A 24,457-nucleotide genomic window follows, 5' to 3' on the forward strand; every position below is an offset into this window, starting at 1 on the left:
CTTTTGTTGATTATCAGAATAAGTATAAAGGGAGGTTACAAAGGTGAAACCCTTAATTAAGGGTAATGTTCAAAGATGCAACCGAACAATTTTCAATTTTGTCAAGCTTTGAATATTTTCCGTGATACCATGAAATTTGTGAACAAGAAGCTTTAAATTTCTCATAGAGACTTTTGCCCTAGAACATTGTCATAGCTGGACCACAATTTTGACCTATGAAATCTATATCGCTTATGTTTTATCTATCTTGGTTGAGTCCATACATTGTAGATCTACAAATATCTATGAGCTAATTTAGATATGAATATTTGATATTAAACCAAATCCAAAGAAGTATTAGTCAGTGTTAGTGCATATCTTAGATCTTTATAGTGCAGCATATATTCATGAAATGTGCTTTTTTTTTTTTTTTTTTTTTTTTTTGGAGTTTTCAGGAAGTGTCTCTTAGGTTCTATGACTTCTTTTTGACTGAGAAAAAGATTCTATGATTTATTTACCAGCTGTGACTTTGGAATAGCATAGTAAACAATCATTTATAGGGCATACAAATATAAAGTCCTATATTAAATTATAGTGTAAGCTGCACGAAGCGATGGAATGGAAAAAAAGTGTTTTATCTTTCCATCTATCATCAGATTCATCCTCCCTCCACCTCCGTGGTTCCATATTTTAATGCAATTATATTACTCATTTGCTTCTGCCAATAAACCACATTCTTTTTTATTTTTCTAGTGATTTATTCCCTTCCCTCGACCCCCATCCCATCCCACTTTATACATTACTTTTCAATTTTAGGTAAGCTCACCATGTCTAATACATAACATTCACACAACGATCCGCAACAAACTTCTATCGGATACATGCATGTATGAGCAAAAGAGTGGAGATGGAATCTAGAATTGAGTCTGATGATTAAAAGATGGCAGAACAGAGAAAATAAACAATAGAAGCAACTACTTTGTACTTTTCTTTTCACTAACTCAATGAATTGAGTAGGATTTTCCTTCCCTTTACTCAAAAAAGAACAAAAGATACAGCTAGTTTCTCAACAAAAGAATAAGATAAAAGCAATTAGACTTAAGTTTTAAGAAGTAGACACAATGGCAATGAAATTTTACTTAAGAATCTATTCAAAGATTTATCAAATTTTCCACAAAAGTTTGAACTGTACCATCTAAATTAGCATTTCTGCTACTAGCATCATCGAATTGCAAAATATTCCTGCACATTTGGGTCTCACTGCTCCAAAAATAGGCAAACCTGGAAGGTGTGAAGCATACTACAAATATTGATATGATTTCAAGAAAAATATTTTAAAAGAGAAAAAAGACAAAAAATGCCATCCAGAAAGCTGGTGTAAAGCTACCTCTCATCGGTTGATAGATGGCAAAACATGGAATAAAAGTGAAATGTCAGTACTGTTCTTTAAAGAGATCCCGTCCGGTGCTCAATATGGTACTTGAGTTATATATCTGCTTCCCTATATCCTCCAAAATCATAATATTATAATGAAATTTTATAAAGTTTCACCTGTAAACAATCTACTAGTAATTCAGAATTATCTGGATGAACCGTAGATCAGTTTAAAGTGAAACATAACAAAAGGGGAACAATTCTCGGCCAAGCTCATTAAAGTAGCATTCAAACAAGCAGCTTTGCTATTGGCTACAAAGGAAGTGGACCAGCCACATTACCCTTTACAGAGCTCTGCCACTTGCTTTGATCACTTTCAAACCTACCCTTTTAAAGCTTTCTCTATCTCCTGTTGCTTGGATCAGCCACAAACTTGTACTTTTGATCAACTCCTTCCGTGCACCTTCCTTGTGGGTACTTTTGTGCTCGTGCTTTGTCCCTTCTCCATTTTTGCTCATCTGGTATTTACCTCTCATCAGCTTTGCGCAGTTCAATAACTGTTATATTTGCGTGATCTTAACCCCAGAGAACAAAAGAAAAGAAAAGATTCTATTACATATATACTGCTCGCATGCAATCCCAATATAGAATTGGCCATGTCCCTCAAAAGCAGTCATAACTAGGGCAAAAGTGCATGCTCTCTCCGAGCAAAATGAACTTACTAAACAGTAACTAGAGCCTGTTCTCATGTTCCTTTTCGCACACCCAAAAGGAAAATATGAATATAACATTCTACCATTGTTTTCATGCAATGTTGGTTCCACATTCCAAACGCTACAACCTTGCAGTCTTACAATAGCCATTACTCCTCAGCGTAGAGAATTCCAGAAGCTGCAGTCAAGACTGTAAATGAGGAAATGAATGAGAAAGAGACTCGATTACAAGAACAGCAACATTTCTAGAGCTGAATACATGCTTGCACTCTCTAAAACAGGCCTAAGACCCTCAAACTAAATATGGTTGGCTGAAAAATATTGAACTCAGGCACCATCAACAGCATAAGAAACTTGGGCAATGACGGATTATAGAACCTCGAGCTCCAACCTCTTTTTTCTCTTCAAATTCTCCAGTGGATATCCACACGGGAGCTGCATGCCTCGGATCATATATACGTCATGCACGGCGCCTTGGATCGATGCCGACGTCGCAAGACGCGCCCCAAACTACAAAGCAAATCCACCAAAAAGAGACTCGACTGCAAGCCTTGCAGAGGCCAAAGCCAGCACGGGAAGCATTGCCCAATATTGCCCGTCCGGTATCCATCCATCATTAGTAGCATTAACTCCCGCTATTTCTCAATCAGAATATTTATTGTGCACCCCACTCCTTCTCACGAAAAGGATCCACCTCCACCCTTTCCGGCCAGAGGCCCAACCTCCCCTTTCTCTATCACTGCAATCCCCACAAACAACAAAACAAAATGCTTCCCCTTCTGGCGAGCAGACAGGCACCAAACAACACAACAGTATAATTACTATCCTAAACCCATCATGGCAAAAAAGATTGAGAGAGATATAGTTATAGTTACAATCTTATATTACTATATATGTATATATTTTTTGTTTGAGTTAAATAGACCTGTGCTCAAGTATGGTAGAGAGGTTGGTGGTCCGCTGCCGCTTGATACCTCCGGCCGAGGACGGCTCATCACTGGCCGCCGCCCGCTCCATGACCGCTTTCAGTGCTTCTTGGATGGAGGCAATAGACTGCTGCTGCTGATGGTCAGCATCATCCTCGCCGGTGATGACAAGCACATTCTTGACACGGCCGCCGAGGGTGGTGATCTCGGCCTTAAGCGTACGAAGCCTGAGAGCCTTCAGTGCCTTGATAAGGTCTGGAAGGAGATCCGAGCGGTCATCGCAGCACAGCGAGGCCTTCACGATGAATCTGCCATCCTCATCGCTGCCGGCATCAACTGTGAGCTCGTCGGATTCGGTCGGCAGCGGGCTCTCTTCGGCGATTTCCAACGTCTGCCGCTTCAATTCTTTGACGTGCTGGATGACCTCCGCGAGCAGGGAGGCTTTGTCCGTCTACAAGAACAGTAACAAACTATTAAATATTTGGAAGTGGGTAGGTAATATTGAGGTGTGGACTAGTGGATAAAATATGAGAAGATTAAAGAAGAGGGATGAGGAGGGTCGGTGCTGGCCTTGACAAGGAAAGGGAAGGTAAGGAAAGAAGGGAAGTGGGATTCACATGAAGAATTTAATATTATTATTGCCAATTGAGGTGAGAGGGGATGAATGGTCAGCGCCTAGTCCTAGGGTGCTTGCACGCACGCTTCCACATGGGAGTGGGATTTGTGGGTGGGTGGACAAGAAGCCACTGGTAAGTGCTTCTCTTTTTATCTGACAGGAGTGCGCATGTTTGTCTTTCTTAGTATCACCCCTCTCCGGCAGAAGCTATTTCGAAGCAAGCCTTTTGCTGGACCATTCCTCCCCTGGTTCCTCTTTTTCACGTCAAAAGGGCGGCTCCTCTCCATCCTTTGTCCCTCTACTGTCCATTTTCTATCTCTTCTCCACACTCTATGGGCTCCCCGAAAAGAAGTGAGGATTCTAAGAAGGAACAAGCTAAGCGACCTGAATAGATATTAGGAGTTGCACTGCCAGTCATGTTTTCAAGCTCTGAATCTTTGGTACATCTCAAAAGATTCTTTCTATTGGAGTCGTGATGTATATAGAGACAAAAATAAGGGACTCGTGACCAATTTATGCGAATTATAAATGGGAGGATCGCGTGGGAATTGAGAAGGATATATGGACCATGAATGAAAATATATCTAATTAATCTAACGCTTACTTTGGTAGTGTTGGGCAACAAGCTGCGCAGCTTAGCGAGATGGGCGTTGATGCGCTCGCGCCGCCGGCGCTCGGCTTCGCTGTGACTCTTGGAAGCTGCAAGAGCTTTGGCGTCCATGATCTCCTGCTGTGTCAACTTACCCAACTCAAGGCCTCCGAAGGCCGACAAAGAAGACACCCCTCCGCCGCGAGCCAATGCCTCGGACCCCATGTAAAGACCACCCAATCCCGAAGTATCCGATGACGAGCCAAGACCAGCACCACCGTAAGCAAACTGTAGAGCCGTCGAAGCCCGCCGTGCATACAAGTCGCCATAGAAAGGAGGGGAAAGAGGAGGCGGCGGAGGGAGTGTCGGGAGAGAAGGAAAGAACTGCCCTTGATTCTGATCTCGAACTAAATTAGATGGCGCAAACTGAGTCGCTAGCGGCCATGGCAGAATAGAAGGAGAAGCAACACTGCCAACAACACCAATAGCAGCAGCAGCTTCAGCTGGAAAGACAAACCCCGCATGACCACCACCACCACCAATATGGTTGCTCATGTTGTTATTGTTGTATTGCTGTTGCCGCTGTTCCTCTTCCTGATAGCCTTGGAATTCGTGGATCTTACTAGAAGAACCATCACCATTATTTTCCATCTCTTCGACCCAATCCTACGTCCCTTTCCTCTCCCTCTCTCCTTCTTTAGGGTATTTCAACATAAAAAGCTGCGATCTTTTTGGTTTTCTTTTCCCTTCTCCTCCTTTTAATCCTTCCGGGGAATAGATAGAATTGGGCTCTCTATTTATGCGCAGTTGGGGGAGTTGTATAAGCCAGCTAATCTACTCTCCTCTCTCGTGTACGGCAATCCTCAGGGCTTTTACTTTCCTTCTACGCTATTCGCTCTCCGATTCCCCATATTCGGAGGGGTTCTCTCTTTTCGGCACCGCCCCTCTCGAAGATATTATAATTACGCTCCGCTGCTACGGCGACAGGAGCAAGAAAAGAGGACAAGGAAGGAAAAAGGGAGCATGGCGATGGCCGAGCATTGAAATAGAGCCGACCAGGCCTGACGCGGTGAAAAGAGATCCAAAAATTGGATGCAGGTCCACCTCGGTCAAGACCCACGTTCTGCACCACCCCACCCCCAACCTTCTGCTTTCCAATTCCACGCCTCCCCTCCTGCCCTCCCTAAAACGACGTAATCATTGTGTCTTGGAATACACTCCTCAGTCCTCCCCTACTCTCTCCTCTTTCTCTCACTTTGGCTTGGCTGGCTACAGTAACATAATCTCAACCATCTTTGCTTCATGCTCCCTTCTTCTTCCTACACCTCTCGGCTTTTCTCTGCTCTCTCTCCAACTCTTTATTTCTCTCTCTCTCTCTCTCTCTCTCTCTCTGTTTCAGTTTCCATGGGATTTTATATGCGTTTTGGTAAAGGGGGGGGAGGAGCGAGAGAGTGGGACTTCTGGGGCCTTTTGGACTGTGTTTTGTATGCCGCTTTCGGACCCCTTCTGGTTTCGGTGGTCGCGCACATGCACTCGATTCGGTCCCCCCCCGCCTGCCCTTTTTATCCCTTTTGCCTCTCCCCATTCAAAGATCCGAATGATGCCACCACCACAGGCGCAACACAAGCACCCGCGAGGGGTGGGGAGAGAGAGAGAGAATGGAGGGGAAGGAGGTTTTGATGATGATGTCAGGGCCACGCTTTGGTGACGTGGGCTGCTCGAGGCATTTATGCCTCCCACTCTTGCCTCCTTTCCCTCCCCCTCCCCCTCCCCCTCCATTTATCTCCCATATCGTGGCTATCATGGAGATCGAATGAGCGCATGCAGTACCACAGCATCTTTTTATGTGTCTAATTAGTGATGTTTTTTTTTTTTTTTCTTCTTTTCCGAGTTCATTCTGCCTCCGCGTATCTCGCACCGAATCTTTTGTAAATTTAGCTTCCTGGTGCCACTTCATTACGTCCTTATTACCACATTGGTCAGCGGTCATTGGGACAGTGTTTGGAAAGCACCACGGTCCTCATATATGGATTAATAAAATTTTTCAAAAGTTCGGTGTGGATTCTCTCCGGTTTGGACATGAATCGATTACGTCCGATCTTTTTTGTGCAGCCGCATGATGATGATAACTGGATTGAACCCTTCTGGCACATGAAATACTGTCTCATGATACTGTACAAGGCCCACTCAATCAAAACCATTGTGAGATGCACAGATGGTTTGATATACTAAGGAGGAGCCTTACAAATTGTTGAAACAACAAAAACAAGGTTTTAAGCTGTCCCTTAATTGCCCCATAAGCTCAATGTGGATGTGGAATGTTTTGATTCAACCACTCACCTATGAGGAATTATGAATCACATAAACCATCATGAATCACACCAAACACCTATCATGCTAGCATGGCGCATCGACGAGATACCATTCTGAGCCTCTTAATTATGAGCCCCTTGCTGGGGTTAGGATTCTTAATTCTCTTTGCATCACTTTTGCATCGATCTCTCCATAAGAGGCTCTATTTGATCAACAAGCAATGCTTCTCTCAAGTACTTTTTCTTTGTTATCTTCACAAAAAAGAACATATATGATCTATTTATCTCCTTACTTGCATCATAGTGGGGTTCGCATTGCATGGTTAATCATGCCTAAGTGTCAAATGTGCCGGTGTATGGTCCATCCCTCCTAAGCTTGAAACATTACCATCAATAGATTCTCTATCATAATGTCTACTAGATATTATTAATATAAATTTTATTTATATTTATAAATTCTACTAAATATTTTATACTATAAGAAAATTGATTATTAGCGATGGCTAAATGCCGTCGTTAATATCCAAAAAGCCGTCACTAATTGTATTAGCGACAGAACATTGTCGCTAATTGTATTAGTGATCGTTGACCTCTAAATTAATTTTGATGATAATAAAAATATTTAAGTATAAATTATTAAATTATTACTATTGTTTATGAGGATGCGTAGTTTCAAATTTCAAATGCTCACAATTTTCAAGTATTCTCTGATAATTAAATGAAGAACCACCACTCAAGAGCTTAGTAAAGAAATCCTAGACTAGACACACTTTGAAAAAAATTTTAATAAGGATTAAATTAAGTTAAAAAGATAAGTTTAGTCTAAAAATCAAATTAGAGAAGAAAGACTGTTTAAGAATCCATGGCACGCTTGGTATGCCAGCTGAGTCGATCCAGTAAAAATCTGAGCCAACTCAATCTCAGAAGATAGCAAAAGATAGCAGACTAAATTTTTAAGTAGTATTCAGTGAGCCGACCAAGTTTTAGATGAGTTGATCCAGACAGAAAGTTAGTCGACACAGAGGATCAGTGAACCGACCTATTCTCAAAAAATAGACAAAGATAGAAATATGAAATTTTAGATCAAATCTATTGAACCTATCAAGTGGTCACTAAGTCGACCTAAAGATCAACTGAGCCGATCCAGACAGGATCTGAGCCGACCAAGATGTAGTGAAGAAGTCAAGATAGAAAGTCAATTTTCAGTCATCTGATACTGAGTTGACCCGGAAGATATGTGAGTCAACCCAGTGAGGAACTGAGCCGACTCAGAGAAGGTTGAGTCGATCGAGTGACTGTAACGGTTAGTTTTTTAAAACTACAACTTTTTGCCCCTAATCACTCCTAATGGCTAGTTTCTCTCTTCCAACGACTAGAACATTAAATGTAGCCATTTCAGATGACTTAAAGTAATGAAAAATCTCAGGAGTATAAAAAAAATCTTTGGAGCATTGAAGATACTTTTGAAATTTACATTGAAGAGCATTCAAGTCATTTTTCAGTGTATTCAAGTTTGTGAGCCAAATAGTAAAGAGAAAGACTGATTTTCAGATAATCTTTTGTCCTTCCATCATTCTCAAGTTGAGAGAAGTCATGCCATCAATATTGAACATCTCCACCTATTTCTCTCAAGCATTCAAAGAGAAGAAATCAAGCAACCGGCAAGCAACTCAAAATTTCTTCTTTTGGAGCTTCATTGAGTTTTCTTTCTTTTCTTAAATTTACTTTTATTTATATTCTTTCAAATTTCTTAGGGTGAGAAACTTAGTTTGATCCAAGTCTTGAATTGAATGCTTGTAGTAGTTTGATTGGTGAGCCAAAGTTAAAACCAACTAGGATTGATTGTTAGTCTAAGAAAACAATCTTTGTACGATTATGGTTGGTGGGTCAAGATTAAAATCAATTAGATTGGATTGTGAACCTAAGAAAAATAATCTAACTGTAATCAAGTTTAGTGATTATAGTTGAATTTTTAAGTGATTTACTGAGAGAGTGGACATAGGTGTTGAATTTGGCACCGAACCATTATAAAATTATAGTATTTGTGATTGTGTGCTTATTCCTTTACTATTCTCATTCATTGCATATCTTTTAATTAAGCACTTAGTAGTTTATTCTGCATAATAATCATTTAAATTTTAAATACCCAATTCACCCCTCTCTTTGGTAGCCATCTTTGGATAACAAGTGGTATCAGAGCAGGTCTTCACTTGTTACTCATCTTTTTGAGCTAAAAATTATATGGTAACTCCAATTGAAACTTCATTGATTGAGGGACAATCAACTAATAGACCTCCGCTCTTCAATGAGACTAACTATACCTATTGAAAAGCAAGAATGAGAATATTCATCCAACATAAGATTATGATATGTGGAATGTCATAATTATCAGTCTACACACACTCACAATCATAATTGATGGCATATCTATCTCCAAGCTTGAAAAAGATTGAGATGAACATGACAAGAAGCAAGCTCAACTTAATGCCAAAGCAATGAATGTGCTATATTGTGCTTTGGATGCTAATAAATTTAATAGGATATCAATAAGTTTATTCATCAAAGAGATTTAGGATAGACTTAAAGTCATCCATGAGAAAACTAGTCAAGTCAAAGAATCAAAAATAAATATGTTGGTACATAAATATGAGCTATTGAAAATGAAACTACAAGAAACTATCACTGAAATATTTACACGATTCACTAATATTTTAAATGGTTTAAAAAGTCTCAAAAAAGACTATACTAACAGTGATGTGGTTCGAAAAACTCTTAAGTCTTTATCAAAAAATTGGGAGCCAAAGGTGATTGCCATTTAAGAGGCGAAGGACCTAAATAAGCTTATATTGGAAGAGCTCATCGGTTCACTCATTACTCATGAGTTGAACATGAACCAAGAGAAAAAAAAAGTAAAAAAAAAGAAGATCAAATGATTTATTAATTATGCAATTATATATTCATGACATTGTATTTGGTGCTACTAATGAGTCTTATGTAGAGATTTTGCTAGACTTATGCAAGATGAGTTCGAGATGAGCATGATGAGAGAGTTGAACTTCTTCTTCGAACTTCAGATCAAGCAATCAAATAAGAAGATCTTCATCAATCAAAGAAAATATATCAAAAAAATATTAAAAATATTTGAGATGGAGAATGCCAGAGAAAGTAGCACCCTTATGAGCATGAGTTGCAAGCTTGATCAAGTTCCAAAAAAAAAAATAGTAGATCCTAAGCTATATCGAGATATGATTGGATCTATGCTCTATTTAACTGCAAATAGACTGGATATAATATTTAGCGTATATATGTGTGCACGTTATCAATCAAATCTTAATGAATCTCATGTAGTTGCAGTTAAAAGGATCTTTAAGTATTTAATAAACACTCAAGATGAAGGTTTATGATATTCAAAACAATCATCATTTGACTTAATTAGATATAGTGATTCAGATTTTGCTGGTTGTTACTTAGAAAGAAAGAGTACAAGTGGTATGTATCAATTTTTAAGAGTAAATTTGCTCTTATGGTTTAGCAACAAATAAAACTCATAGTCTTGTCTATGGCGGAAGCCGAATACATTATTGTTATAAGTTGTTGTGCTCAGCTATTATGGAACAAATAACAACTAGAAGACTATGATATTACTTATAATAATATTTCTATTCGATGCGACAATACTAGTGCCATAAACATAACTAAAAATATTATATTAGACTCAAGAACAAAACATATAAAAGTTAGACACCATTTTATTAAAGATCCTGTGCAAAATAATGATATAACTCTTGAATTTGTACCAACTGAAAAAATAAATTACAGATATTTTTACTAAATCTTTAAATGAAGAAAGATTTTGTATAATAAGAAAACAGTTAGGATTATTTGATCTAATTTATTGAATTATTGAATGTGCATTTTATGTTGAAATGATTGCTTCTAATATGATGGATTTTCTTAAATTATTCATATTTTAATTTTATTAGGAAAGATGTTTTTAAATTACATTATTCTTGGCCTTGAAACCTAGATAGTTTGGGTCTATGTTGGACTGAGCTGGCTAACTCATTTCTTGAGTTGATTAAGTTTTGAGTTGACTAATGAAAAATATAGTCTATCAATCACTGAGCCGACTCAAAATGAGTCTGAGTCGACTTAGTTGTCAGAAATCCTATTTTTTTAATGAGATTTTTTGTGAGATCTTTACTGTTCATTTTTTGTTTCTTTTGAGCCGTCCCACCATTAGACCCTTAGAACCCTAAATCCATCTCTTAGAACCCTACATCCATTGCAAATCAAAGAGGATTTTGGATCTATGGTACCTAAGAAGTGACTTGCTCCGTAGACAAAGCATCCCTGCACATTCTCATCATCGAGAAGAGGGATTCACGAAGAACAACAGACCAAGATTCATCAAGACCAATGCCTAGAGTCATCTCAATCTACTCACAATGTGCCTCCATCTTCTCCTCCTCCAGCAGCCCCTGCTCAGCCGCATTCACCATCTCCTGCTCAGCCTTCACCGCATCCTGCACAAGAAAGGGTGATTTCTCTCTCTTCTAGGGCTGTCGCCATGGAAAGAAAAGTAGATTTTGATTTTCTAAAAAGAGAGCACTTTGAGATTGGTGAATGTTTGAAGTTTCAGGGTGGGAGTATTTATGCACCTTGAATTTGCCCACTTATCCTAATCTTATAAGGGAGTTCTTTGGAAATGCTAAGATCCAAGCTAACTTTTTTGAAACTAAAGTTAAGAATGTTAAAATTTAATCTATCTGTGGAGAAGTTGGGAGAACTTCTGAAGGCACCTACTAAGGGAGCCAAGAGACTGGATGATAGGTCTAGTGGGTTGCGGTTGTTGTTTGGGAGAGACGATATTTTAGATTTTGAAGAAAGTCTTGCTAAATATCTGTCTATTGAACACCATCTTCTCCACCACATAATTGCTAAGATTCTCATTCCAAGGATTGGAAGGTTTGATTTTGTGATGAAGACTGATGTTGGGATTATGTATCATATCTTAAAGAGAGAAAAATTTAATCTGCTAGCACTTTGTTGAGGATAATGCAAGAAATTAAAATGAGAGCCAAGCCAGCTCTTCCTTATTGTATGTTCCTTACTATGATGTTCCATGACTTTGGAGTTGGTGTGGTAGGAGAGTTATGCAAGATACTTCAACATTATGATATATACAATGAGAAGTCAATGAAGAGGATGGGATTCTTAAAGATTGAAGGACAGTGGGTCAGAGAAGGTGAGGAAGAGAAAGTTGAGGTGTGTCGGAGCCCGTACCACATCCTGTAGATCCTACAGTTCAGCCAGACCTGCTAGAGCATCCAGCACTTGCTACATCTTCATCCACTATTCGAATTGATGAGGATCAGGTAGAAGAGATCGTGCAGCATGTATTAGATTGGATTTTCGATTGTCTTTCTTCACTGGTGAAGAATGCTGTGAGAGAGGCCTTTACCAAACAGTATTCTTTTGTACACATGGATCCAGCTTCCTCCGCCCCTCTCGATTCTAGCTTGGATTAGGTTGCATGCAATTGCATTATCATTTTGAGCTTTTTGTTTATCAATGTCTTATGTTATAATCAAGTTTCTTTTTGAGATTATTGTATGTTGTATCTTCTTAAATGAATGAATGAAACTTGAAGTTTATTTTTCTTTATATGTGCAATGTCTCCTTTATGAATGTTTGACAATATCTATCTTTTTGATAGTGACAAAAAGGAGGAGAAGAATGGGTATTAATTAAAATTACAAATTGATAAAATATGAAAAAGTAATTTAGAACAAAGTAAAATCCTAAAGAACATTTGACACATAGTAAGGGGGAGCAACACTAAATTATAAATTAATTTGGGCATGATTATCATACTCAGGGGGAGTATATGTAATTTGATAAAATTTGAATGTATATGATGTGTATGCAATGATTGAAAGTAAAGTAATTTAAAATTTGAAAGAAAAATTATACTCAAAGGATTTATGATCATCAAAAAAGAGAAGATTGTTGATTTTTGGATTGATTTTGATGATAACAAAAGTATTTGAGTATAATTTATTAAATTACTAATGTTGTTTATGAGGATGTGTAGTTTCAAATTCCAAGTGCTCATAATTTTCAAGTATTTTTCGACAACTAAATGAAGAACCACCACTCAAGAGCTTAGTAAAGAAACTCTAGACTGGATACACATTGAAAAAAATTTTAATGAGGATTAAATCAAGTTAAGAAGGCAAGCCTAGTCTAGAAATCAAATTAGAAAAGAAAAGCTGTTTAAGAATCTATGGTATGTTTGGGACGCCTGTTGAGTCGACCCAATTTCAGAAGGTAACAAAAGATAAAAGGTTGAATTTTCAAGCAGTATTCAGTGAGCAGATCAAGTTTCAGATGAGCCGACCCAGACAGGAAGTTAATCGATCCAAAATATCAGTAAGCGGATCCAGTCTCAGAAGACAGATAGAGATAGAAATATAAAATTTTGGATCAAGTCTACTGAGCTAACCAAGCGGTCACTGAGTCGACCTAGAGATCAATTGAGCTGACCCAGACAGGGCCTGAGCCGATAGGATGCAGTGAAGAAGTCAAGATAGAAAGTCAGCTTGAGCCACCTGATACTGAGTTGATTCAGAGGATTTGTGAGTTGATCCAGTAAGAAACTGAACCGACTCAGAGAAGATTGAGTCGATCCAGTGACTGTAATGGCTAGTTTTTCAGAACTGCAGTTTTTTGCCCCTTAATCACTCCCAACAGTTAGTTTCTCTCTTCCATCGGCTAGAACATTAAATATAACCATTTCAGGTGACTTAAAGTGATGAAAAACCTCAGGAGTATAAAAGAAAAATCTTTGGAGCATCAAAGATATTTTTAAAATTTATATTGAAGAACATTCAAGTCATTTTTCAGTGCATTCAAGTTTATAAGCCAAATAGTGAAGAGAAGGACTAATTTTCAGATAATCTTTTATCCTTCCATCATCCTCAAGTTGAGAGAAGTCAGGCCATCAATATTGAAGATCTCCACCTACCTCTCTCAAACATTCAAAGAGAAGAAATCAAGCAACCAATAAGCAATAACTCAAAATTTCTTCTTTTGGGGTTTTATTGAGTTTTCTTTCTTTCTTTAAACTTACTTTTATTTGTATTCTTTCAAATTTCTTGGGGTAAAAAACTTGGGTTGGTCCAAGCCTTGAATTGGATACTTATAGTGATTTGATCGATGAGCCAAGATTAAAATCAATCAGGATTAATTGTTAGCCTAGGAAAACAATCTTTATACGATTGTGGTTAGTGAGCCAAGGTTAAAACTAACTGGATTGGATTGTGAACCCAAAGAAAATAATTAAACTGTAATCAAACTTAGTGATTATAGTTGAATTCTCAAGTAGTTTATTTAGAGAGGAGACATAGGTGCTGAGTTTAGCACCGAACCATTATAAAATTATAGTGTTTGTGATTGTGTGCTTATTCTTTTACTATTCTCATTCATTATATATGTTTTAATTTATCTTATTAAGTACTTAGTATTTTATTCTATATAATTGTCATTTAAATTTTAAATATCCAATTCACCTCCCTTAAGTAGCCATCCTTAGGCAACAGTGATGGATCACCATCGCCAATAAATCATTGAAAAAAAGTTAGGCACTGAAGATCATTATTAGCGATAGTAGAAATAATGGTCGCTAACAATCATATTAGTGACGGTTATTAGCAACGACAAATCCATTGCTTATAATATTTTTTTGATTATTTTTTAATTTAAATTAAAAAAATTAAAAATACACTAGCAATGGAATATCATCATTAGTGAATCATATGCCATCGATGATAATTGAGACACATGTCGATTGTCTATGGTTTCAAGTTTTAGCAATCGCATAGCTCCATCGCTAATAATTCCTAACTGTCGCTAATAGTGATTTTAGCAATGAAATGGAGTTACTGTCGTCATTGTTATCGCTAATAATAATTTTTTTAAAAAAAAATTAGAAATTATATTTGTTAAAAATTTATTATAATTATATTAACAAGTAATTATATTTACTAAAATATGTTATAATTAAATTAACAAGCAATATATATTTATAGATACTATAACAACTAACAATTAACTATCACTATTATAAATAAAAAACTAATATTATATAAAAATATAAATTATTCAATTATATAAGATAATATTGCTTAAATATCAAAATTAATACATTATATCAAAATTAAAAATAATCAATAGAGATCCTCCTCTTCCTCCTCTTGCTTTTTATAGAAAAACATATAATCATTACGGCATGCATATTTTATCTTCTCGTATCTCATGTCTAATCCTTTTATCATTTTTTTTGAAGCATAGAAGCTCCCAACAAGCTTCTCATCCTTCGATAGCATTTTCTTTATGATTGCTATCTTCCTATCATAACAATTGACTGTCATATTAAACTCGATATTCAAGTTTAATAATTCTGACACAACTGATAATATAGTGTGTGTTTCACATCCCGACTATAGTGATTCATCAGTATATCTCAGTATACGATAGAAATTATCACTGCTATCTTTTGGATCATCCTCTACATCCCAGTTAAATTCAGGATCAAACACATTAATAACCATGTCTACCATTCTATCTGTGTCCTTGTCCTCCTCACTTCTAATTCTTGCAACTATCTTCCACATCTCTCGATGTAGGTACAATACTTATAGTTGGACATAAATCTATTCCTATATAAATGGATAATCATTGTATCTTAATTAAGCATTTCTCTATTACCACATCTCTTATAAGGGCAACGAGCCTGTCTTTGATGTAAGAGTGCTGCATTCATAAAAGCATAATCATAGAAGTACTCTACATCCTTCCTATATTCAGTAGAAATCATTCTGTCGACTACTCGACGGTCCATCCAATTACAGTCCATGGCACACTACCTAAGGATTCTGCATATACAAATACAAGATAATTGCTAAATGATTACTTTATCATTTCAAATAACTTATATAATAAATACATCCTACCATGCATCGACTAATGGTATAGAAGGTCCTGTCCCATTCAAATATTACATTAATTTTATAGATCAATTATATTAATCAAACGATAAGCAATATACTACAAAAAAATTGACTATTAGCGATGGCTAACTGCCATCACTAATAGTAATTTTGTTGTCACTAATAGTATTAGTGATGGCACGCCGTCGCTAAAATTCTGACAGAAATAATCTCATCACTAATTATCATTATTAGTGATAAAAAAATTCACCATCTTAGCTGTCGCTAATAGTCATGTTGCCATCATTAATAATATTAGTGATGGCACGCCATCGCTAAAAATCTGACAAAAATAACCTCACTGCTAATTATCATTATTAGCGATAAAAAATCTACTATCACTAATAACAATAATTAGCGATGGTATTAATGATAAAAAATTATCGCTAATAATTTTAATTTTTTTCTTAATTAAAGTATTAAAAAAAATTATTAACGACGACGCTACTACCATCGTTAATAATTTTTTAATAAAAATTTTAAAACACTATAAGTGACAGCAAATACAATCGTTAATCGTTTTAAATTTATTTTAAAAAATTTATAATTAAATACTTTAAATCTTATTTTAATCACATTAATGAGTAATAATATTTTTAAAATCTATTATAAAAATAATAATTATTTAACATAATTATAAATATAAAATTAATTATATTATATTAAAATATAAATTATATAATTTTATAAATTTATACTACTTGATAAGTATCAAAATTACATACACATAAAAAAAAATCATATAAGATCCTCCTCATTATCCTTCTCCTGCTCTTGTACGTCCTTTTCAGGAGCTGGTGGATAAGAGTCGGATGTCCTAATATCCTGTAATGAAGAAAAATAAAATATTATTAATAAATTTTGATATGAAAGCATATATATCGATGTAGAGATGTATATTTCGATATACTACTCTAATTTTTGAATAGATTATTTCTATATATTTTATTCGATGATACGGAGCTATAGACATCCCTCGGCCCATCATTTGGTTGGTTAGATTGAATTTTTACTTGCTATATCTTTTTTTCACACTCAAGTCTAAATATGTGAAGCTTCTAAATATAAAAATTTAAAATAAATAAAAAAATTATTAATAGACTTACCTGCTATGATGGCTGTGATAATGAGCCTAGCTGATCGCACAGATGCAGATCCCGAAGAATCTCAATGACCGTATCACAGACGGTATTTTACAAGCTCTAAGATCGCTGGTTCCATAGCCTCTGCACGACCTCCTCCACATATGCATCAGCCCACGTCTGAGTCGTCGAGTCCTGAGAGGAGTATTAAGCTACTGAAGGGTCGAAGCTATGGCTAAATCCTATGATCTGACTCCTACTCATCCCTTCGATGGCCTTGAGCCATCCATTGAGGTCAAGGAGGTGTTGAGATGATGGGTCTTCACCGTGCCGCAATACGAGATACTCTACATGATTCATCTATACAATTTAAAAATTTATTAGTCCATATATATCAACATATATAAAAATTTAATAAATAATATTTTAAATTATTATCGTGATCTATCGAGATCGAGGATCTAAGTAATCATCAGTCCTCCTAGACTAGTATGTGGCCTCCCATATTTGCAGCTGTCCTGATGTACGATTCAGCTGTTGTGTCTATAATAAATAAATAATAAAATTAAATTAATTAATATATATATGATTAATTCAATATGAAATCAATTTAAGTGTAAAATTTTTATCAATATATCGGCTACAACATATGTGCCAACTGAGCCACCAGTGTGCTTGATCGAATGCTGCAGGACAGATCGATTTTATCGTACCCTTTGCCACCTACTAGAGTACTCATCAATACTCTATTGGTCATAGAGGGCCTCCCATATGTTCGTCATATCCAATGATCTGTGTAAGACTTTCAATCTGATGGTGACTTAAAACTGGAGTGTTCTATGATGGACTGCCGAAAGTTATACAGCCCATCTTGAAACCTCTGTGTGGCCACCTCCTTGAAGGTCCGACGGCTAGCATCTTCATCTTGAGGAGTCTCGAATTGATAGTACCTCTACAAGTAGAAGCAACTGTGTATTAATAAATAGAATATAAATCTATCATAAATTTAAAAATTAAATATTTTTGACTTATCAGGAATATCTCCCAGACTACATCACGAGTTCCTGATGGCCAATAGGAGAACTCATTCACCGATCCTGGCATCAATCGTCGGATGATATCAGTAACCACACGAGGCACCTCAGACTCTATGAATATGCTATAAATTTATTTTAAAAATAAATGTTAAACTCTAAAATGATTAAAATTTAAACATATTCAGTGAAGATATATAGTACTTATGTACGGTTTTGAATGTAGACGAGCTTTCTATCTTCCGACCGAGTTGGGGGTGTCACGAGCCTGACAAATCCTCACCACATTGCTGACTTTAAGAGTCGGATGCTACTTCATGTGAGTGTGGGGTCACTGGTGATCCCATATCATCTAAATCTGAAAGTATCAAGATATCATAAAGAATATTATATTAGATAATAAAGATAAAATAATATAAAAAATATCTAAAATATCAGAGTTTACCGTATGGAATGTGTATCACAGAACCATGCGAGCTGGCAGCATGAGAGCTCTCTTTTTCAGAGCTCTCTCCTCGGCTGTGATGGCTTCAGTCTCGAAAAGCCATCTGCCGTAGATCAAGGATAACATTAAAGAAGTTATATATGTTTATAAAATTTAATTGAGTATATATGAATAAAGTCGAGTATATATGTTCATAAAATCAAGCACTACTCATCGACCTATTCAGATGTATGGTACTGCTCGAATTTTTCATCTGATTCTTCCTTTTCCTTCACTTCTTCCACTTCTTCTTCTTCCTCTTCTTCACCTTCCTCGATAGGATGCTCCTTAAAAACAAACTCAATATGATCTATCTACTTAATTGATATGCCTTAAGCCTAAACTGGAACGGAGAGATATATTTTAATATACTACTTCGATTCTCGAATGAATTATTTCTACACGTTCTATTTGATGATATAGAGCTGTACATACCTCTGACACATCCATCAAATGGTTAAATTAAATTTTGACCCCCTTATACCCATTCCTTCCACCTCAAGTCTAAACCGATATGTAGGAGTATATTTAGATATACTCCTTCGATTCTTGAATGGATTGTTCCTATACATCCTATTTGATAATGCGAATGTATCTACACCTCCATCCCATCCATCGAATAGAAAGATTGATTTTTGACCCTTAGATCCCCTTTCTCCGACTCAAACATAACTATTTGAAGCTTCTAAATATAAAAATTTAAAGCTGAATGAGCGACAACGAGCTCAGCTGTTTGACTTACTTGTTGTGATGGCTGTGACAATGAGCTCAGCTGAATGAGCGACAAGTAACTGAAATGTTGACTTTTACATGCGAACGCTCTCAAGATAGAGAGCATAATATCTTGGAGGTTTGAATATTTTTTGTTTCTTGACTTGATTTTGCCTTTCAAGTGTGCATCTCGAGTCTAAATATTGCAAATTTTTTCATGATAAGTATGCCAAAAAGTTTAGAATCATAGTTAGAAATTAACCTGTAGTTGATGTCTAGATCTTGCCATCTCCAAAAGTATATTACACTTGTATTCATCATGTTTATCTGAAAGTAGTTTACTTACAGTAATTTAAAATCACATCTTTCAAATACTTCAGCTAAAGTATCATAACTCTGGGAGGCTTGAGCCTGACCCAAATTCATTGAAAATTTTTAAAAAAATAAAATAAAAACTTAAAAACAATACTTAAATCAGAGACCAACAGAGTAAACAAGAGACAGAGGAAAAGAAGAAGGCTCAGATCTGTCATTGAAAAATAAGGCATTACAAGTTCCTCTATACCTTTAACCATGAGGTGGCTGCAACTGGTTGTCTGCGATGTAACAAACCTTCCAAACTTGCCTTGCAACTATAACAACAAGAATAGAAATGCATCACCTCCATCGATCTCTCTCTAGACTCTTTGGTGCATCTTGCACAGGTAGTCATCATAGTCTTCCCGAGCCCCCCACCCCTTCTCGAGTCTAGTCCGAAAATTTTTTTCGAGATTCAGGGCTGGCTTAAGCCCAATGATTTTAAAAAAAATTAGGCTCGAACCATACCCTAGCCCATGCTCGAGCCCGGCTCGAACCCAAATCATGAGGTAGCTGCAATGTAAGAAGGCTGCAAACTAGGAGTAGAATTTTTTTAAAAAAATAAAATAAAAATTTAAAAATAATACTTAAATTAGAGACCAACAAAGTAATCAAGGGAAAGAGAAAAAGAAGAAGACTTAGATTTGTCATTGAAAAATAAGGCATTGCAAGTTCCTCTACACCTGTAATCATGAGGTGGCTGCAAGCGATTATTTGCGATGTAACAGACCATCCAAGCTTGCCCTACAACTACAACAATAAGAGCAGCAATGCATCACCTCCATCAATTTTTCTTTAGACTCTTTAGATGCATCTCGCATAGGCAGTCATCGTAGCTTCTCCGAGCCCCCGATGGCTTCCCCAAGCCCCCCACACTTACCTTGAAAATTTTTTTTGAGTTTCAGGGTGGGCTTAGGTCTAATGATTTTAGAAAAAATTAGGCCCAAACCATATCCTAGCCTAAGCTCGAGCTCGGCTCAAACCCATTTGGATGGGTTCGAACCATGAGGTGGCTGCAAAGTAAGAAGGCTGCAAATTAGGAGTAGAAATTTTTAAAAAAATAAAATAAAAATTTAAAAATAGTACTTAAATCAGAGACCAACAAAGTAAACAAGGGAAGGAGGAAAAGAAGAAGGCTCAGATCTGTCTTTGAAAAATAAGACATTGGAAGTTCCTCTGCACCTTTAACCATGAGATGACTGCAAACGGTTGTCTGCAATGTAACAAACCATCCAAGCTTGTCCTGCAACTATAACAACAAGAATAAAAATGCATCGCCTCCATCGATCTCTCATTAGACTCTTTAGGCGCATCTCATATAGATAGTCATCATAGCCTCTCCGAGCCCCCCATCCCTATCCGAGCCCAATCCAAAAATTTTTTTCGAGCTTCAGGATAGGTTTAGACCCAATGATTTTAAAAAAAATCAGACCCAAACCATGTCCTGACCCAGACTCGCTAGAGAGCTTTCCGAAGTGATTCTACCTCTTGAGAATAATATTAAAAGTAATAATATTATTAATAATATTATTAAAATTAATAATAATAATAATAATAATAATAATATTATTATTATTATTAATTTAAATTAATTAACTATTATTAATTTAAATCTAATTTAATTAAATATTATTAATTTAATTTAAATATTAAATTTAATTTAACTAAATCTTATAAATATTAATTTAAAAATATAAAAAAATTTAAAATAACAATATTTGACGATCACTGTGCAGCCATTGCTAATATTAACCAAACCCACAAAGATGTCGCTGCGGCATAGAGGCGGCCTGTGCGGCAGGAGACGGCACTGCGCCGCAAGAGAAGAAGGGGAAGGGGGGAAGAGGAAGGTGGGGGGAAAATGGGGGGAGGTGGGTTGGGGGCTCGGGGAGGCAATTGGAGGGAGGCAGATCGGGGTTTCGGGGAGGCAGCAGGAGGGAGGTAGGCCCGGGGCTCGACCAACGACTCGCAGAAGTCGGATCCGGTGGTGGAGAAAAGAGGGGGATCGGAGATAGCCGGAGAGAGGTGGGCCAGGGGCTCGGAGAGGTAACCAGGGGCTCGAGGAGGTAGGAGACAGCTGGAGGCTTGGAGAAGCGAGATCCGGTGGCTAGGGGCTTGGAGAAGGGAGATCCGATAGCAAGGAAAAGAGAGAGACCAGAGGTGGGGTAAAGAGAGGGGCAGTGTGGGGATCGAAGGTGGGAAAAAGAGGAGGAGAAGAGGGAAAGTGAAAAGCTGAAAATTAGATGAGGAGTGAAATATAAGTAGTAGTAGCGATGGCAAAGTTACCATTGCTATAGCCATTGCTAGTGCTATTAGTGATGGCAAAACATCGTTGCTAATAAAATTTTTTATTGCTACTAAGATTACGATCAAATTAAAAAAAGTTATAAGTTATTACCAACGGCATGCACTCCATCGCTAATAGTTTATTAACAATGACTTTCTTATCGCTAATAATCAATTAAGCCGTTGCTAATAATTTATCAATTTTTAGCGATGGAAAGATTTTTGATCGTAATATTCTATCGGTGAATAGCACTATTAGCGATAATATTTTTACCGTTGCTATTAGCCGTCACTAATACATGAATTTCTTGTAGTGATGGGGCCAAAAAATTTTTAGCAGTATTTTTTCTTAGTTTTTCATACATGGCTTAAGATGTGTGAGGAGACTAAAGATAAATACTATTTGAAATTTTTTGTGAATCCTCAATATACTGTTAGATTACTGTAATGACCCATAGAATTAATTATATTTTTCAAACTATTCATACTGGACAACCAATTGATTAATATACATAATTCTTTCATCCGTACAAAAATATATAAATGTATGGATGCTATAGAATATGTACATTAATCAAAAGATGGGTCCATGGTTCTATGCAATATAATATTTTTAAAATTTTTAAATTAGGGAGTTCCAAAGTATCGAGTAGCATTACAAACAGGGAGGGCTGGGATGCGTCCCGCACATACGGCCTTGGGGTGTCAGACGACTGGGCCGTGCACCCTATGCACTAGGGATTGCCGTCTAAGACAGTCGAGTCATGAATCTCATGCTGATGGGTCGAGCCGTGGCTGTCCTCCTAGCACCCCAGCAGGATATCTAGGTAAATCCCACCCAGAGGTTCTAAAGTAGTGAGCAGCCTTGTAAATGGATAAGGTTGGGACGCATATCCCACATATGCAGGCTTCGATCATAAGATGATCGGATCGTGCGACCTGTGTAATAGGGACTATCGTCCAAGATAGTCGGATTGCGCATCCCATGCCGATGGGCCAAGCCAGGGCATCCGCAAAGGCGGCACCCCCTACCACTTTAGTAGAGCATCTAGGCAAATCCCACCCTAGGGTTTCAAAGTACCGAGCAGTATTGTAAATGGAGGGTCGAAATGTGTGTCCCGTGTACGTGGCCTTTAGGCACTGGACGATCGGGCCACACCGCAAATTAAATTCATACATCACAAATTAAAATAAACATCACATATATGTTAAATAAATATTTATATCATAAATTTAAATAAACATCTATATATTAAATAAATAACTAATTAATCTTTATTAGCAATGGTGTGCGGCAACAGCTCTGTCACCGTCGTCGCCGACGTCGCTACTACTCACCAGAGGACGGAAAGAAGAGGAGGGAATGGCAAGGAAGGATGGCGATTTGATGCGGAGACGGCGGCATGGGGATGGGGCGGCACGGGGATAGTGGGGGCAGGGGAACCACCACAATAGAGGAAGAAGAGGGGAGGTGGGGGCACGGAAATGGTGGATCTGATGGGGGAAGAAGGAGGGAGGTGATAGGGACGGCAGATCCAGCGGGGAAAGAAGGGGGAGGTAGTGGAGATGGCGAGAGAACTACTACAAGGAAGAAGAGGGGAGGTGAGGGCATGGGGATGGAGGATTCGATGTGGGGATGGCGACATGAGGACGGGGGTGGTGGTGGAACCACCACGGTAGGGGAAGAAGAGGGGAGACGGGGTCGTAGGGATGGGGGCACGGGGATGGGGGATCCGATGGGGGAAGAAAAGGGAGATGACAGGGATGATGGATCTGATGGGGGAAGAAGGAGGAAGGTGGTGACGGAAAGTGATCGATCGGGAAGGAGTTTTGAATTTTAGGACACCTATTAGTGATGGCGATCCATTGCATCGCTAATAATTAGATTACGCCATCGCCAATACATGTTCTATGGAGAAAAAAATAAATAAAAGTTAAGATTTTTATCGACGGTGACATTCCATCGTTAATAGTTGTCTAAATTTTAACAACCGATTTCTTGTCCATCGTAATAAGATATCGTTAAATACAGTCATTGCTAATAGTGAATATTTTTGTAGTATTAGGAGGTGCTTGGCTTGCGATTGGAATCAGAATTGGAATGAAAATTGAAATGGATTGAAATTGAAGTCAGAATGGTCAAATCCTTTGAAGCGTTTGGTTCATGATCAGAATTAGAATCAAAATGAAATTTGAATCCATAAGAGAGTGGAGATTGAGTTTTAGATAGATTAGGCCATTCTCATTCCACCATAAAATCAGATTTGAAATGGAACTCCTTCGAACCAAATAGTTTGAATGGGAGTCATCCATTCCCATTCTGATTCTAAATGCTCATTCCCCCCAAGCAAACATCACCTAGATATAATTGAGACTTAAGGGCCAAGTAGCTCATAAAACTCGAGTTCTACTCAGGTCCGAGTTCAATTTGACTATTATCAAGCTCAAGTACCTTAATCAATCTTTCGAGTCAAACCCAAGTAGCAAAATACTTGACTTGAAGACTCACGAGCTTAATCATATATATATATATATATATATATATATATAATTTTATATAATATAATTATCAATTAAATATTTTAAAATATAATAATTATATTTTTTAATATGACTTAACTCCTAGTTTTTAACTTTATTTAATTATGACCAAAATTCAAATTTCAGCTTGAATTTAAGGTCGATTATATCTTAGTTGATATTCGAGTTGAGTTGAGTTAATCTTGAGTATTGCTTTATTTTGATCGAGTTAAGTTTAAGCTTGGATATTAGGATTCGATCCATTTCGAGTTGAGTTTTGAGTTCGAGTATTTTGAATTGATCAAACTTAAGCCTCTAGTTACACAACATAGCTTGCAACTTTAACTTGAACCAACTTAACTTTTGATGGTTTGATATGATGAATTCTTGTACAAGTGCATACTGCTATCATGACTTCATT

The 24,457-nt window shown here is 37.1% G+C and overlaps 1 protein-coding gene across 3 annotated transcripts; it reads right to left on the reverse strand.

The window, feature by feature from the left end:
• Positions 1-427: 427 nt before the first annotated feature.
• On the reverse strand, positions 428-5,574 carry LOC105048737 (transcription factor bHLH30). Of its 3 annotated transcripts, none has more exons than XM_073261430.1 (3): positions 4,213-5,574; positions 2,992-3,443; positions 428-2,845 (listed from the first exon to the last, which is right to left on the reverse strand). In XM_073261430.1, exons 1-3 carry the CDS (start codon positions 4,846-4,848, stop codon positions 2,803-2,805), a joined length of 1,131 nt encoding a protein of 376 aa, XP_073117531.1. In that variant the 5' UTR covers positions 4,849-5,574; the 3' UTR covers positions 428-2,802. The 3 variants fall into 3 exon arrangements, with proteins under 3 accessions (XP_073117531.1, XP_073117532.1, XP_073117533.1); XM_073261431.1 differs by having other exon boundaries at positions 1,484-2,244; XM_073261432.1 differs by having other exon boundaries at positions 1,484-1,871; positions 4,213-5,573.
• Between the last annotated feature and the right edge of the window lie 18,883 nt (positions 5,575-24,457).

Source organism: Elaeis guineensis, chromosome 7 (assembly GCF_000442705.2).
Source record: "Elaeis guineensis isolate ETL-2024a chromosome 7, EG11, whole genome shotgun sequence".
Classification (NCBI taxonomy): domain Eukaryota; kingdom Viridiplantae; phylum Streptophyta; class Magnoliopsida; order Arecales; family Arecaceae; genus Elaeis; species Elaeis guineensis.

Coding starts and splice junctions, on each gene's coding strand:
- LOC105048737 (XM_073261430.1), bottom strand. CDS start 4,848: ATGGAAAATAATGGTGATGGTTCTTCTAGTAAGATCCACGAATTCCAA. Junction 3,444..4,212: donor TGTTGCCCAACACTACCAAA/GTAAGCGTTAGA, acceptor CTGTTCTTGTAG/ACGGACAAAGCCTCCCTGCT. Junction 2,846..2,991: donor TCTACCATACTTGAGCACAG/GTCTATTTAACT, acceptor TCTGCTCGCCAG/AAGGGGAAGCATTTTGTTTT.